At 48.0% G+C, this 15,242-nt stretch overlaps 1 protein-coding gene across 10 annotated transcripts in view; it reads left to right on the forward strand.

The window, feature by feature from the left end:
• The window catches only part of Npas2 (neuronal PAS domain protein 2), a 178,812-nt gene that overhangs the window by 112,803 nt on the left and 50,767 nt on the right, over positions 1–15,242 (forward strand). For 7 of the 10 annotated variants that reach the window (XR_010054596.1, XR_010054597.1, XM_039083584.2 and 4 more), the window contains 2 exons: positions 2,495–2,584; positions 14,451–14,688. Coding sequence is in view for 8 of the 10 variants with exons in the window: in XM_039083584.2 (XP_038939512.1) it covers positions 2,495–2,584; positions 14,451–14,688 (328 nt within the window). In the remaining 2 variants the exon portion in view is untranslated. The remainder of the gene's footprint in view (positions 1–2,494; positions 2,585–14,450; positions 14,689–15,242) is intronic. The other 3 variants (XM_063267162.1, XM_008767031.4, NM_001108214.3) reach the window with 1 other exon arrangement.

Consider the following 15,242-nt stretch of genomic DNA (forward strand, 5'->3'; position numbering starts at 1 on the left):
GTCCCACCTCGGATGCAACCAGTCCCCTACAATTTCCTCTGATGAGTCTCCATGGTGAACGCAGAGCCTCCGGTGGCAGCCTCCTGCGTGAACCCAGAGGACAGAGAGCATAAAAGAGCAATGTTTAACTCCATCAGAGAACCCAAGGAGCGTTAGGCACAAAGCAACAGTTCGGGAAACTTAGAATTTTCTAACCTGAGTGATGCCCGAGGAGACACAAGCACAAGGCTGCGTGGAAAGGTGGAGACACCCCCAGGATCTGAAAACTGAATTCAATAAAGAGAAAGAAACATTGAAGGAAGGTAAAGCTGAAACGAAGACGGAATGGAAAAACCGGGCAACCCAATAAGAAGCTCCTGGGAACGTCTCGCAAGTAGAATGGATCAAAGAGAGGGCAGAATATCTGAACTTGAAGATAAAGGAAACACAGCACCTGAGCAAAGATATGGAAAAAAAGAAGTTAAAACACAGGAAAGACAGGTGCAGGGAATGAAGGACACTGTGGGAAACTAAACCTTTCCATTACAGGCATAGATAAGGGAGAAGTCAATGGCAGGCCAAGTCTTTGACAAAAATCATAGAGGAAAACTTTCTGAAACTTAGGAAAGACATACCCATCCAGATACACACAGAGCACAAAACAAAAAAGGCCAGAAAAGAAAATCCCCACGGCACATCACACTTAAACCAGTAAGTTCAGAGCAAAGAACCCCGAAGGGGTGAGGGTAAACACAGCCACATGCACACTCCGTGTACTGTCCTGGCTTCTGCTGCCCCACACCTAGGCATGTCCAGCTGACTGCGCAGAAAGAACACCCCTTTATGGGAGCAGATTCTCAGGAGCACCTCGGGAGGATCTAGGAAAAGGCATGCAGGATGTTTCCAAACCCTTCGAACCCCTGATCACCCACTCGGAAAAATGAGAGACAGATTTGGAAAAGATGCTGGTTCAAAGACGCGGTCGTTGTGACGGCAGTAGCAAGCTTCCTGTAGGCGTCCATCTGAGCCTGGGTAGTATTCCTTCAATGATTTATGTTCTAGTGAGGTGGGCCTTGTTTCCATTCACTCTGTCTCACCAGGCTCCCCCCGGTAGCCGTTGCCAGTGCGACCCCCTTCTTTGCTGAATGACTTCGGTAGGCGGAGTTTTAGAAATGGGTTGTTGAAAGCATTAGGAGCACCCAGAGTCGAATCTCAGTACATCTAAAATCTGAACCTCAGGAGGCTCGACCCAGTGAAAGAGTACAGTCCACGTCTATCCACTCGCAGCCAAGGCAGGACGCCCACCGGAGGGTATAGGCCCTTTTGCATTCATGCGATTTTTAGACATTTGGAAACTCTTGTGCCCAGGTGAGTTAGTTACAAAGCCCGCCCTCCCACCCAGCCTTGTAGAACTCAGTGAGTGTTCCTTTCGGAGAGGGGTAGGATCAGAAGCAAGTTTCACTATCCTGGTGCCTCAGCCTCCAAGTATTAGGATTACAGCCCAATACCACCACAGCACCCCAATGTAGATGGTTCCTTCTATGGCTAGAAGGAACCGAATGTGTGAGCAAAGAACTGCACAGCCTTCGCTCGTGTGCTACATACGATCCCTCTATCTTCAGTGTGGTAGTGGATGTGGGTGGAGGTCTGCCACATCCAGCCAGGCTCCAGCGATGGACCTGACTGGGCCAGCAAAGGAATGAAGAAAAGGTACACACAGAGACACGTGGACAGAAAACCTGGGATCGCCTGGGCTGGGCTCTCTGATGGAGAAGCCATAGCTTGCCATTTTTTTATACAGTTGAGTGGGGGCGGGGTTAGCTAATCTCGGTAGGAGCAGTCTCTGTAGGGGAGCTGTCTTGGGGCCTTGAACACCCATTGAGGGTGGAGCTGTGGCTACAGCAGACATTTTCTACACACACTGTCACCATCTGCCCATGGATTAGAAGGCAAGGTTTTGCCTTTCTCCGCCAACCGTACACACTCATTCAGGCCCTCATACACTCAGTCATCCCTCCCCTTCCTACAGAGGTCTGCTTTGGCCTGGGAGCACATGTTTCTCTATGTAAGACATCTTTCTCTATATCTCCCAGTCAACATTTACTCCTGAGCTCACAGTGATCTTGGGGCCAGGGCCTATAGAATTGTAGTAGGCTGCTGAGGATGCCTTTGAGTAGTAATGGTGGCACTTCTGATTCATCGTAGTCTCATGCCTGCCATTAAACCTGCTTAAGCAACTTCCACGGCTGCACTTCATTTTATGATACTAACAGGTCAACTTAGTCGCTGAGCCCACAGTGCTTTTGCAAGCGCTTGGGCTGAGCTGAACAAATTGTGTGCAGAGTCATCCCGTGTGTAAGTCAGGAAAGCGCTGTGATGTTATTCATGGAAATGGTCTAAGGATTACAAAACAAAGTCAGTGTCGTAAGGAAAAAAAATGGATCCTCTGCTTTAGTTTCGGGCTCCTTCATAAAAAGCGTCTCTAAGAAGCTCTCAAATGTTGCATTTCCCCCAGGCGTTAGATGGCTTCGTCATTGTTGTGACAACGGACGGCAGCATCATCTATGTGTCCGACAGCATCACGCCTCTCCTCGGACATTTACCGGTGAGTTTCCGCTACAGCCGCCTTATGCATGATTTCCTGGGCAGGCTTACAGAGGTGCTGCACGTATGGGGAGCTATGTGTGAGGAGAAGGTGCATGGAGACTTAAGTGTCCCAAGTTCTGCAGAACCAAACCAGGCCAAACTCCAGGTCCTCAGCAGATGAGGGGCCGGAGAAGGCATGTATCACCCTGAAACAGGCAAGGAGCCGTGACCTCATCGGGGCCAGGGCCGAAGTCGGGATGGGACTCACTCACGTGAGTTTCTTGGTGCTGTTAGCAGAGCTCAGAAGACAGCAGATGTCCCTGGTCAACTGAGAGCTGATTAAGGAAGGGGAAACAGATGGCCATTGCAGAATATGGTTTGGAGCTTGCTTGAGACATGTATGAGATTGCAAGTAGGTTGTAACACTAATCACACTGAACGTTTTACAGCGGTTGGTGTTTTCTGGGAATTGAAACACTGTAGCAAGACACGGTTGGACCAGTGTTGTGAGGGCATTGGGGAATGAGAAGGGACAGGTAGGGAGGAGAGGGCCAGATCTGTGCCCATGGGTGCTCGGGTGTGGGATGGCTGTAAGCCCCTCTGTCCCTTCTACTTCTCTTCAATCCTTCTTTTCTTCTGCCTTTTCCCTCCATCCTCTCTATAACTCTCCATGACTCCTAGCTCAATATGAAGTCACTTGCAGGTCAGCACCAGGCTAGAAAAAGACCCACCCTTCAGGAAAAGGCAAGCCTTTGCCCAGCAACCCATTTCTTGCCCTCCTCTTATTGGCCCGAAATGTCAGATCCACTAGGAGCAATGCTTGTTAGTGATGGATAAATATCCTCTCTTCTCGGTCCCCCTAATCAGTCTAGCAGAACCAGCCACCCCACTCCTAACCCTAGCGATCAGCAGGTTAGCCCTCCAGTTTACATGACAAGGCAGGTAACACCTTGCCCCAGATTAAGCCAAAAGAAGTCCTGGGCCAGCATGATGCTAGAAAAACTATAGTCCTCTCTTCACAGCAGTGCCAGGTCAGGAGGTATACTGGGAAATAATATTAATATAAAAAAAAAAGGAACACCATCTCACGGTAGTGCCAGCACCAGCGGGCCACATGGCAACAGCGTGGTGTTCCCATCTCGGTCAGCCAAACTCGGTAGAGTCTCTGGCCCAGAGCTCTTGAAACATCTCAACCGGATTGGCTAAGTTCTCTTGGCCAGTCGCTGCCACACTAGCTCCACGTATCAACCAAGCATCTCGCCGTTAGCTGTCACAAATCTCTGTAACCGGTAAAATCAAAACTCTAGAGGCTTGTAATTTATCAATCAGATTTATATCAGTAAATTCTCACCACACAAAAGGTCCACACAATGAAGTCAGAGCCAATTGATATTGAGGTAAACCACCCACCTAGAGAAGACAAATTGTCCTGTTATTATCCACCCCTTATAAGAGATCCATACCCATCTGTGGCTTTTTTTTTTTTTTTAAGATTTATTTATTTCATGGCTATGAGTACACCGTAGCTGTCTTCAGCCACACCAGAAGAGGGCATCGGATCTCATTACAGATGGTTGTGAGCCACCATGTGGTTGCTGGAAACTGAACTCAGGACCTCCGGAAGAGCAGTCAGTGCTCTTAACCACTGAGCCATCTCTCCAGCCCCTACCTGTGGCTATTTAAACTCACACAGATCAGGGTCACCCTTCTCTTCCTCTGTCTTCCTCCTCTGTTCTCTCTGCCCTGTCTCTCTTCTCCCCTCCAACCCAGAAGTCCCGCCTACTCCTCGACCACTGATTGGTCCCCTGAAATCTCCTCACTAGGGGAAGGTCTTTGCCACAAGGAGGCAACATGACCTTTCTCCCTGAGCAGCTTCTGTCTGTCTTGTGGTGAAAAGCCCTACTCTGCTGGTGGCTCGGGGTTTCCTCTACATCCCCCTGGCCTATTAGTTCCTTGGAAGGCCATCTCCCAGCCCACTGTTTTTGCAGGTGGTCAGTATCCTTACACAACTATCCCTCTACCTGGGTTCTTCTGCTGTCCCAGCATCTTAGGTCTGAAAGGCACCTTTGACCTTTCCGGGTGGGTACCTGTCCCGTGGCATCATGGGTATCATGGTTCCCTGATGCCAGAGTAGGATAGGCATCTGGGTGTCTCTTCTTGGGACAGCTGTTGGAAGAGGCTAATTCTGGTCTCAAAGGATGCGAAGGTGCACCCACACCTTGGTCTCTGTCTCAGTCCGGGATGGTGACAATGCAGAAGTGGTTGTGCTTCCTTCGTCATGGCTTCTTGGGGCTCACCTAAGGACAGCCAAGGAGAAAGGGGGAGATAAGGTGTCTCTTTGGGGAGAGTGGAAAAGAGTGTGCAGCAATGGACGCTGACCAAAACCAAACAAGTGTGACCTGCTTTCAGGCTGGGAAGGAGGGCCAGAGCCCAGAGCTGTTTGGGTAAACTCTCTTCTGACTCTCTTCTGCTTTACGCTCTCATGAGTATCTGATGACCCAGTTGCTATATGTGGCAGAGGGAACTTAGGAAGTAATTTTCCCAGCTCGAAATTTTGGAGCCATTCAGGTCCCCCTTGCAAAATCGTGTTGTGACTGGAAGGGCCAGGGATGGCTTCACCCTTACGTGGTCATGCCAGACCCTTGTGTGCGGTTACTAGGCAGCCATCTGTAGACTAGACTTACACCTTGACACACACAGTGAGGCCCCAATAGGGCTGAGCCCCTGCATGAGCGGTCTTACAGATTTGCAGTTAGCTTTTGTTCTCTGGCTTTCCAGGCATCTTCGTTTATAAGTGGGGCAGACAAAGGCTTTTAAGAGCAGGCATTTTGTTTGTTCCATCAGCATTTAGCTGTTTCTTCTGGAAATCACTCCTCTATTGCTTCCAACTTACACCTGAGGAAAGCCTGGGGACCCAGCCAGTGAGGGCAGAACAGGGGTGGAAACAGGTGCCACCATGTTGGGCCCAAGCTACTCTAGTGTGTTCCTAGTGCCGAAGTTTGGGGTTGCAGCTTGTGAATTCTTTTGGTTAATTTGTCTTTAATTCCCCTACTTCCTGGCACAAGAGCAGGATCTGTCTACAAAGCATCCAGGCCCTGTGGTGGTGACCTTTCTTCGGCATTTCAGTCTGAGAACTTCCACCTGCTCAACTGCCAGGAGTACACGCTTACTGAGCGCCCACTTGCTGTGTGCCAAGTTTCTGGGTATCGATATCTGTAAAGTGTTTGGAACAGTCCCTTGCTGTCCTTACTGATCCTTACAGCAATACCATGAAGGTCAATACCCTTGAGTACAGAAGAGAAACAGCAGGGCAGAGAGGTCAAGTATGCAGGCATCCAGGGGTAAGACTGTGGTGTGAACTGGGGCGATGACTCCAAAAATTCAGAGGTGTGACTGTGGTGTGGACTGGGGCAGTGGCTCCAGACAGCCAAGGTTGTGATTGTGTTGTGAATGGTGGCAATAGCCCCAGACAGCCAGGATTGTGACTATTACGTGAACTGGGGGCAATGACCCCAGACAGCCAGGGTGTGACTATGGGGTGAACTTGGGCTGTGGCTCCAGTCACCCAGGGTTGTGACTGTGGTGTGAACTGGGTGATGGTTCCAGAGCCAGGTATTTAGCCACTACTCAGAGCTCTCCAGAGGACAGAAACAGGTGCCAATTCCTCAGGTTGTGGTGAGTGTCAATCTTCAGAGGTGGACATTGAAAAGAAGCATGACTGGCTGGGGACAATTGGGACAGGGACAGGAAATCACAGTTCCCAACAGCAGAGCCCTGCCAGGCCAAGGTCAAATCCTAGAGTCACCTCTTTGGCTGGGACGGAGAAGAAAACCACCAGAATTTTTCCCAAGAGTGAGTGAGCTTAAAGCTCTGTTTCCTGCTCCTTCGTGGGTTAGAGTTCCTGATAGATTCTCACACAGAGATTTCCTGATGAAGCATGGGAGATGTGTTCCTGTCAGTATGGTGGAAAGACAGAATCAAAGGAAAAAAGAAAGAAACAAAGGCTTTAGGTGAACATTTTAGTGGTGTTGCTGTCAACATAGTTGGCCTTTCTGTGTCTAGAATGAACAGAGGCTTTCGAAGCAGAGACGGAAGGATGTGTGCATGTGTGTATATGCATGTGTGTGTGCATGTGCATGTGTACATTTGTGTGTATGGTGTGTGTATGCGTGTGTGTTTATCTGTGTGTGCCTGTCTTTGTGCATGTGTGCATGTGTATGTGTGTGCATCAGTGTGTGTGCATGTGTGTATGTGTATGTGTGTGCACCAGTGTGTGTGCATGTGTGTATGTGTGTGTGCATGTGTGTATGTGTGTGCGTGCAAGTACATGTGTGTGTTATGTTCATGTGCATGTGTGTGTCTGTGTGTATATCTGTGTGTGTCAGTATATGTGTGGTATGTGTGTATGTGTGGTGTCTTATGTGCATGTGTCTGTGTGTTTGTGTGTTTGCATATTTGTGTGCATGTGCACATGTGTGTCTTTGTATCTGTGTGTGTCAGTGTATGTGGTGTGTGTGTACACGTGCACATATCTCTGGAAACCCAGGTATAAAGGGAGCTTCTGCAACGGGATGGCAGACTTTTAGGAGATACCCTGGGAAGCAGACTGTACACAAAGGACAAAACTGGGAAACAGTGGGCTATGGCAGAGCCGGGCCAGCATCATGTGGGTTCCTGTTTGGATTTTTTTTTAAGCTATCAGCCTAGTTCCCCTTTCAGGTTTGTTTGCAAATGCGGTGTTTGCCTGAAGCACTAGGTCATGCTTCCCCAGCCCTGAGCATGGCACTGTCTCTGTTTATGAACAAGACACCAGCTTTATAAATGAGCTTGCTCCATGGGAGCGATTGCATACACAGAGCTAGTCATGGTGGGCACACCTCAGAAGAGGGAAAGGTAAACATATCTCAATCCCCACCCTTCAAAAAATAAGCGAAGATTTAAAAACATCTATATGGGGGTTGGGGATTTAGCTCAGTGGTGGAGCACTTGCCTAGCAAGCGCAAGGCCCTGGGTTCGGTCCCCAGCTCCGAAAAAAAGAAAAATAAATAAATAAATAAATAAATAAATAAATAAATAAAACATCTATAGGCTGAAAAACACTTCCATGTGTTAGTTCTTCAGGTGAGAGCTCTGTTAAGAACAACATATCCTGAAATGTGTGGGCACGTTCCCCTGAGGCTCAAGTAGGAAAGTCAATCACATAAAAGGAAGGGAACAGCCTCTGGCTTATCTTACTGTAAAATACAACATCAAGGTCAAGGCCAGCAGACTCTCCAGGAAATGCTCCCCCTCAGCTCACCTGCAGGAAATGCCTACCTTCGGGCCATGTTGGCAGAAAGTTCCAAGGCAGAGCCTCATTAACACACATGATTGCAACGTGAAGTTAATCACTGCAAGTCTAGGACTCCAAAGTGAGTGTGTGTGCGTGTGTGCGTGTGTGCGTGTGTGCGTGTGTGCGTGTGTGCGCGAGTGCGCATGTGCATGTGCGTGTGTGTGTGTGTGTGTGTATGTTTATGTGAATAGGCACATGTGTGTATGTATGTTTATATGTATGCATGTGTGTGTGATATATAGATATATATAAAACAACACATATATATGCATGTTTACATATATCTACATTATATATCTATCTATAGATAGATAGATATTTAAACTAATGACTAAGTGGGCATGAAAGTGCAGGTAAGCCATCCATCATGGAGGATAGGAAGCCAGAGAACAGACCTGAGACCCCAGGAGGCCCATCTGCTGCTCTCTCCATGCCCCACCTCTGCCCAGAAACAATTGTCTTCCTAAGTTTGAAAATAACTGCTCACTTGTTCTTCTTTGCAGTTTTATTAAAGCTGAATTATTTGCTGAGCTATAATTTAAGTAGAGGTTAAGAATCCCATACCCTAAATGTATGAAACAGTGTTTCCATGTGGGATACCTCCCCTGCCCTGCCAACATTTTTTCATTTGCATAAATTTTCTTATGCCTCTGTATTTGCATAATGAAATACCTCGAGAAGGGACTCAGATCTATGCCTCATACACACCTGGCATGCATAGCCTGAGGAAAGCCTTTTAAGTCACTCCATGTGTTACACAATGTTCCACAGTATTTTCCTCAATGTTTCCAATTCGGGGCTAGAGATACAACTCAGTAGTCCAGAGCACCGGGTGCTCTTCCAGAGGACCTGGACTCTGTGCCCAGCACCCACATGGCAGCTCACAACTGTCTGTTATTCTAGTTCTAGGAGACCCAGTGTCTTTTTCTGGCCTCGGTGGGCACTGCACACATCTGGTGCACAGACATATGAGCAGAGGAAAAACGCATATACATAAGATAGTTTTTTTAATCTCGAAGGAAAGACAAAGTTTCCGACTTTGGGCTTTTGGTTCAGGGTTGTGCTGGGGTTTTTTGTTTGTGTTTGTTTGTTTGTTTGTTTGTTTGTTTGTTTGTTTTGTTCGTCTTTATATAACAGGGACCTTAGGAGCAGACATGAAGTGGATGAGGTGACCCAGCAGGTCAAAGTGCTCACCACACACAAGCCTGATGACCTAAGTTAGACCCCTGGAACCCGGGGCATAGACAGACTTTCTCTATAGTGTGTGGCAGGCCCTCTCTTCATGGTCTGGACACTGGTTCTCAGGGAGCATGTTTCAATCACCTGTCGTTCACCCCATCCTGGTATAGTGACAATGTCTGAACACAACACATGACACCTGACACTAGCTGGAAGAGGTTGGCAACAGGACATGAGTCACACATGCTCAGAACCCAGGAGAAGAGAACACTGCACCCTAAAGGCATGAGGGTCACTCGCCCTCCTCTTATACAGAGGAAGGAGTGTATGGTCAGAAGGGGACTGGCTTCATGGTAAAGAGAAGAGGACGGGCACCCAGATCCTAGTGAGCTCCTTTGCATAATTCTAACTGCAGGGGATGGTGCCAAATCCTCCCCTCAGGAACGAAGGGGAGCTGTGTCTGGTCTGTTAACAAGAGGAGCTCGCAGTTAGGCCTGTCTAGACTTCCAAATGCCAAGACTGAACATCGAGCCTCAGTCTGGGGCTGTTTTAGCATAGGCGGCTAAATCGTAGTAATCACAGTCTTTCTGTGTGGCTTGCCTTTCTCCGTCTTTGGTTATCTTGGTGAACAGAGGTATCCTTCCTTTGTGTTTGCATTTTAATATTTAGTTGTTCTTTTACTGAACTGTGGTCAAAGGGAATTCCTGTCTTCTGGGAGCTTGACTGTCTGGCGTGAGCTTGATTCGAGTCTCAGCTAAATCTGAGTGTCCCACACGTCTCTAGTTAGCTGTTTCCTTTGCTTAGGTCAAGGTCTTTAGGGTTTCCCTGAGCCTGCTGACTTCTCTTCACAATATGATACAACCCTGGGACCTCTCAGACCATTCCCTTTACCTGTAACCAGTACACAGATTCACTGAGACTGCCATGGCCCTTCAGGAACATTCTAGAGCTGATCTCCACCCGGTTCGCTTGCAGACCAGACCCCAGCCATCTTGAAGCTGCTTTGTGTACAGGATCACCACTCTTGACCGGATGCCATTGAACTAATGTTACCATTCAAGCATGAGGGGTTTCATGCGTTCATGGAAGTCTCAGCTCATCCTGAGACAAGGTTGAGCAAAGAGAGACCTGAGAACAACACACTGTGGAGCTCAGGGGAGGCCTTCCCAGGAAAGTCCCAAGTGGGGCTAACTCCTAGATAGTTAGCCCAGTGTCTATCAACAGTGGGAGAGAGCCCCTCCTACCTCCTGCCTCCCACAGTAAGGGATGCTCCGGAGGATCATTCAGACTGCAAAGGGTGTGGTTCCTCCTTCCCCTCTGCGATTGCAGTTGTTTTAACAACAGTTCACCTGCAGCTGTAATTCGCTCTTCCGTCAGCACTGGGGTTTCAATTGTCAAATTATCCCCGTTGGTGGCAGTCTTTAGCCCTTGAAAATGGCATCACAGTAAAACAGGTAGCAAATGCAGGTAAGATCTAAGAGCAGCACTGAACTCTTAAGTATCAACCGACCAGAACCTCAGAACCTCCGCGTACCCCACTTAGCCTACCCCTAGCCATTCATGTTCTGCACAGACATCCATCTTTGCGCCCCACCCCCACCTCAGTAGCCTTCTAACCATCATTCCTCCACATAAGGACTTAGGCCAAAGGGCCTCTCTCTTCACTCTGCCACACCCACCCTGGGGGGAGGGACTGAGATGAAACCCTTAAAGAAATGACTATGGAGTGACTTCGGGGTTTTGAAGAGTCAGAAATACCTTTGAGAGGAAAGGCTACTGTGGTGTGCGAGCATTAGTCATATGTGAAAAGTGCTAGCAGGAATTGGTTTAAAATAAAGTCACGATCACCAGAGGGAAGATGGGGAAAGGCAAATAGAAACGATGCCCTGGACTGCTAGGGTTGTCAGCAGAGTCTGTCCATGGAGGTGAGAACTGAGCCCACCAGTGTAAGCCACCTAAGCCCTTCCTTTCCTACTCCCCAGCCAGTCAGCAAGATGCTGGCTCCAGGAGGAGGGAGTATGACATCCAGGAGCCCTCAAGAGTACTAGCTGGAGGGCTGGAGAGGTGGGTCAGCGGTTAAGAGTATTGGCTGCTCTTCCAGAGGTCCTGAGTTCAAATCCCAGCAACCACATGGTGGCTCACAACCATCTGTAATGGGATCTGATGCCCTCTTCTGGTGTGTCTGAAGACAGCGACAGGGTACTTATATATAATAAATAAATATTTAAAAAAAAAAAAAGAGTACTAGCTGGAGTTTAGCAGTGAGTTAAGTGTCTGGGCCGCTGTCCCTCTCCTGTTCCCTTCCTGGCTTCTGTTCACAGCCTGAGCATCTATAACCGGATGTTTTTTAATTTTTTTTTTTGGTGTCCCACCCTCCAGATTGTTAGTGGGATCTCTTTAAACTGCAAGATGCTCTTGGGCCGATAACAGGGTGCTGTCCTGGTGAAGCCATCCACAAGCTGTTTGATTGTTAAGTCAGGAACACTTACATGGACCTTGGATCAGCATCCTAGGACACTCCGGAGTTTGTGTCAGGAATCTGGAATCTGGGACTCCTGTTAAGCCTTGCCCTGACATAAAGCAGTACTGATGACCCAGCAGAGGGGCTGTCCTCAGGCCGTAAACCAGCAGCAGTCAGAGGTGGGGTACAGGGAGTAGTTAAGGAGGGCATGGTCAAGAGGGAGGCTGCAAGTTTGTCCACAGTCTGGAACTTCAGAGCTCAACTGCTCATCTTTCACAAAGAATCATGCGGGATGGCCAGGCCAGAGGAACCCGACAGATGGGAGGACAGAATGCTAGGAGATTGCTTAGTGCTGAGACTGGGGGGCAGGCAAAGTGCCCACAGCTAAGAAACGTGGGTAGTCGAGCCTCTGTTCCTAGTGCAGGGCAAATTCATGGCCAGTTATAAAGATGTGATGGCTGATATGAACTAGGGCCCTTTCTGGCTGCTAGGGAGGTCAACTGGATAAGGACCAGCATTAGGGTGGGAAGCCCCCATCGTGTTCACGTCATTTCTCAAGTGAGAGATTAAGGTGGACAGGAGTAAAATATAGATATAGATAATTATAATTTATTATATATATGCAGAAGAAATGTAATGAGAATTACAGTGAATGAAACCTAGAAGCCCACAAACACTGTCCTGGTTGGTTGGGTTTTGTCATTGTTGTTGTTGTTATTGTTGGCCAGAGTTATCTGGGAAGAGGAACCTCAGTTGAGAAAATGCCTCCATCAGACTGGCCTGTAGGCAGATGTGAGAGAGCATTTTCTTGATTATTGATTTATGGAAAGGGCTCAGCTCACTCTGGGGTGGGATCACCCCTAGGCAGGTGGTCCTGGGTTCTATAAGGAAGCAGGTTGAACAAGCCAAGGGGAGTAAGCCAGGGAACAGCACCCCTCCATGGCCTCTGCTTCAGCTCCTGCCTCCCAGTGCCTGCCCTGTTCAAGTTCCTGCCCTGACTTTCTCCCATGATCAACAGTGATGTGGAAGTGCAAGCCAAAAAAAAAAAAAACCAAACAAACAAACAAAAAAAAAAACCGTCTCCTCTCCAGCTTGATTTTGGTCATGGTGTTTTCGTCACAGCACTACAAACTCTAAGACAGAGAGCATCTGGGTGTGGTGGCGAAGGTTTCAGGGGGAGACAAGGAACTGAATGCTTCCTACCTGTGGGGTGCACCTAGTGAGCTGGTGACCAATTGGCAGTACCATTTGTAGAGATGAAGACCCTAGGAGTGAAGAGGGCAGGATAGGATTAAGATGTCTGGATTAAGCCCTATGACTATGTGGTCTGGGAAATCGGAGTGGTTCATGGCCTGTGTGCTTGAAAGAGCGCTGGTGGGGATTTGAGCTTGAGGAGCCTATAAATGGTATGAAAGACACAGGACTGGACGTGTTTACTAAGTGGAAATGAGGAGGGTGGCAGGTCACGCAGGTTTCCTGTCTTCACTGCGAGCTCCTGTCTTAGAGTTTGTATTGCTGTGATGAAACGCCCGTCTGGTCAAACTGCTGGGCCTTAGCCACAGCGACCACCTTGTTCAGCATCCATGTTGGCTGGTGCTGTCTGTCACGGATCGAGACTATCCCTGCTTCCGGTCACATCACTGGAAGTTCCATGGGGCTCAGTTGTGTCTAGACTGTACGTAGTATTCGTTTTGTATCCCCACTGTCTAAGCACTGGGGGTTGGGGGTGGGGGGAGGTTAGGGAAGATGCAACTCCATCAGTGAGGGGCCTATGAGAAATAAAGAGCAGCGTTTTGCCAGCCTAAAGACCCAGAGAACTCCGAGTTCTCTTTATGGACATTTACATAAGTGACTGACCTCCTCCCAGGGCTCCATGTTTCCCTCCCTGTCTCTAGCCAGAAGACAGGAGTATTGGCAAACAGGACTCACCAAGGCGGGAGAGAAGTTGGTTCTTTGTATATATGTCAGACTTAATACTCGAGCTTTTTTCCCTAAGCCCACAGACAGAAGCACACATGCATGTGAGCCACGGCAGAGTCCTCATCCTTGTGCCCACGGACACAACCGGCTGCAAGTTGGAAATATTTGAAATAAAACACTGCCCATCCTGATCGTGTGAACACACCTTTTCCACATCATTAGTCTCTAGCTGATATGGCTCTGTTTATATGCATATGTGTATGTATGTACACATCATACATACATACATACATACATACATACATACATACATACATACATACAAACATATTGCTCAGGCATTGATGCTCAAGCATCAGCTACTAGAGATGACCTGAGTCCAGGTCCTATGAAAATGCTATCCCATGGATTTTAGTGTCCACAGGAGAGCCCTAAACAATCCCCTAGGGATACTGACGAGCACCTGAAAACCCTTTAGTGGTTTCATTATACAGCAGTTTGGTATACAATGTATTCTGGTCATTTTCACCTCCCACTTTCATGACTTTTCTGTCTTCTTTTGGTATGACCCAATGAGTTTAATCAAGGTTGACCCTATGAGCACAGGTGTTATTTAAAGGCTCATGGGCAACTTACCAGTGGCTATGCAAATGACTCCCCCCTCCCCGGCAACCATTAATGATAAGAGCTCCTCCTTGGGGAAGGCATGGCCTCACAGGTCTTAGGGAGATAAACACAGCTGGTGTGAGTTCCTGAGTACAATGGCCGTTGCCATGCCCAGCAGACGACAGCCTCCCAACCAACCCTTTGGCCACCCTGCTCCTCCCATCTCCTGGTCCCCTGGGTCATTTATAAGCATCCCTGGGACTTTTACTTGTTAATCAATATATTTTTAGCTGATTAAACTCAGGGCCTTGTGCATTCTAAGCAAGCACTCTCTCTCTCTGAGCCACAGCCCCAACCCCTGTAAAACCTTTCACTTTGCAATTCTAGGGTACAGAGGAGGAGTCCATGAAGGGTCTTCACAGATCAAGAACTCTGAGGCTCTGCCTCCGCTCTGAAGTTCACCCAGTCGAGCGTGCGTCTTTTTCTCTTTATTTTCTCTTGCAGTCGGATGTCATGGATCAGAACTTGTTAAATTTCCTTCCAGAACAAGAACATTCCGAAGTTTATAAAATCCTTTCCTCCCATATGCTTGTGACGGATTCCCCCTCCCCAGAATTCCTAAAATGTAAGTCCGCCCTCCTGGTGGTGTTATTGGATCTAAAGACAAGAATTTCGCCCTAGCTGGGGAAAGGAGGTCAGAATGAATTAAGAAGGGAGGACTAATTTTAAGAATAATTTACCTCGTGACTCAGAACATTTCCAAGATCCTTTGAGGTATATTTTAAGTTGAAGCTAAAACTGGAACTTGGCGCATGTACGACATTTTAGCTTTTATGCGGAAAAGTTAAAAGTATAGCTTCGGAATAATAACATGTTCCGCATGTATGACAAGAGAAGCCTTTTTACATGTGGGTGATAAACCAGAGAGCACTCTGCTGATCTCAGGGAGCACTGCAACGTAAAGTTTCCGTGGCAGCAGATAATCAACCGCTAATTGAATAATTAGGTCGGAAATCCATACTCTGTCCTCCTGTGGCTGTCTTCCGGTTATTTATGTACATGGCTGATTTTATGGAAGTTTGCGATTTATATCAAAATATTTGGCAACCTAGATAGAAGGTGGGCCTCAGTGCGTGCTCACCACGCGCCACTTGACGAAGCACACGCAGTTGCAGGCGG

Source organism: Rattus norvegicus, chromosome 9 (genome assembly GCF_036323735.1).
Source record: "Rattus norvegicus strain BN/NHsdMcwi chromosome 9, GRCr8, whole genome shotgun sequence".
NCBI classification, from domain to species: domain Eukaryota; kingdom Metazoa; phylum Chordata; class Mammalia; order Rodentia; family Muridae; genus Rattus; species Rattus norvegicus.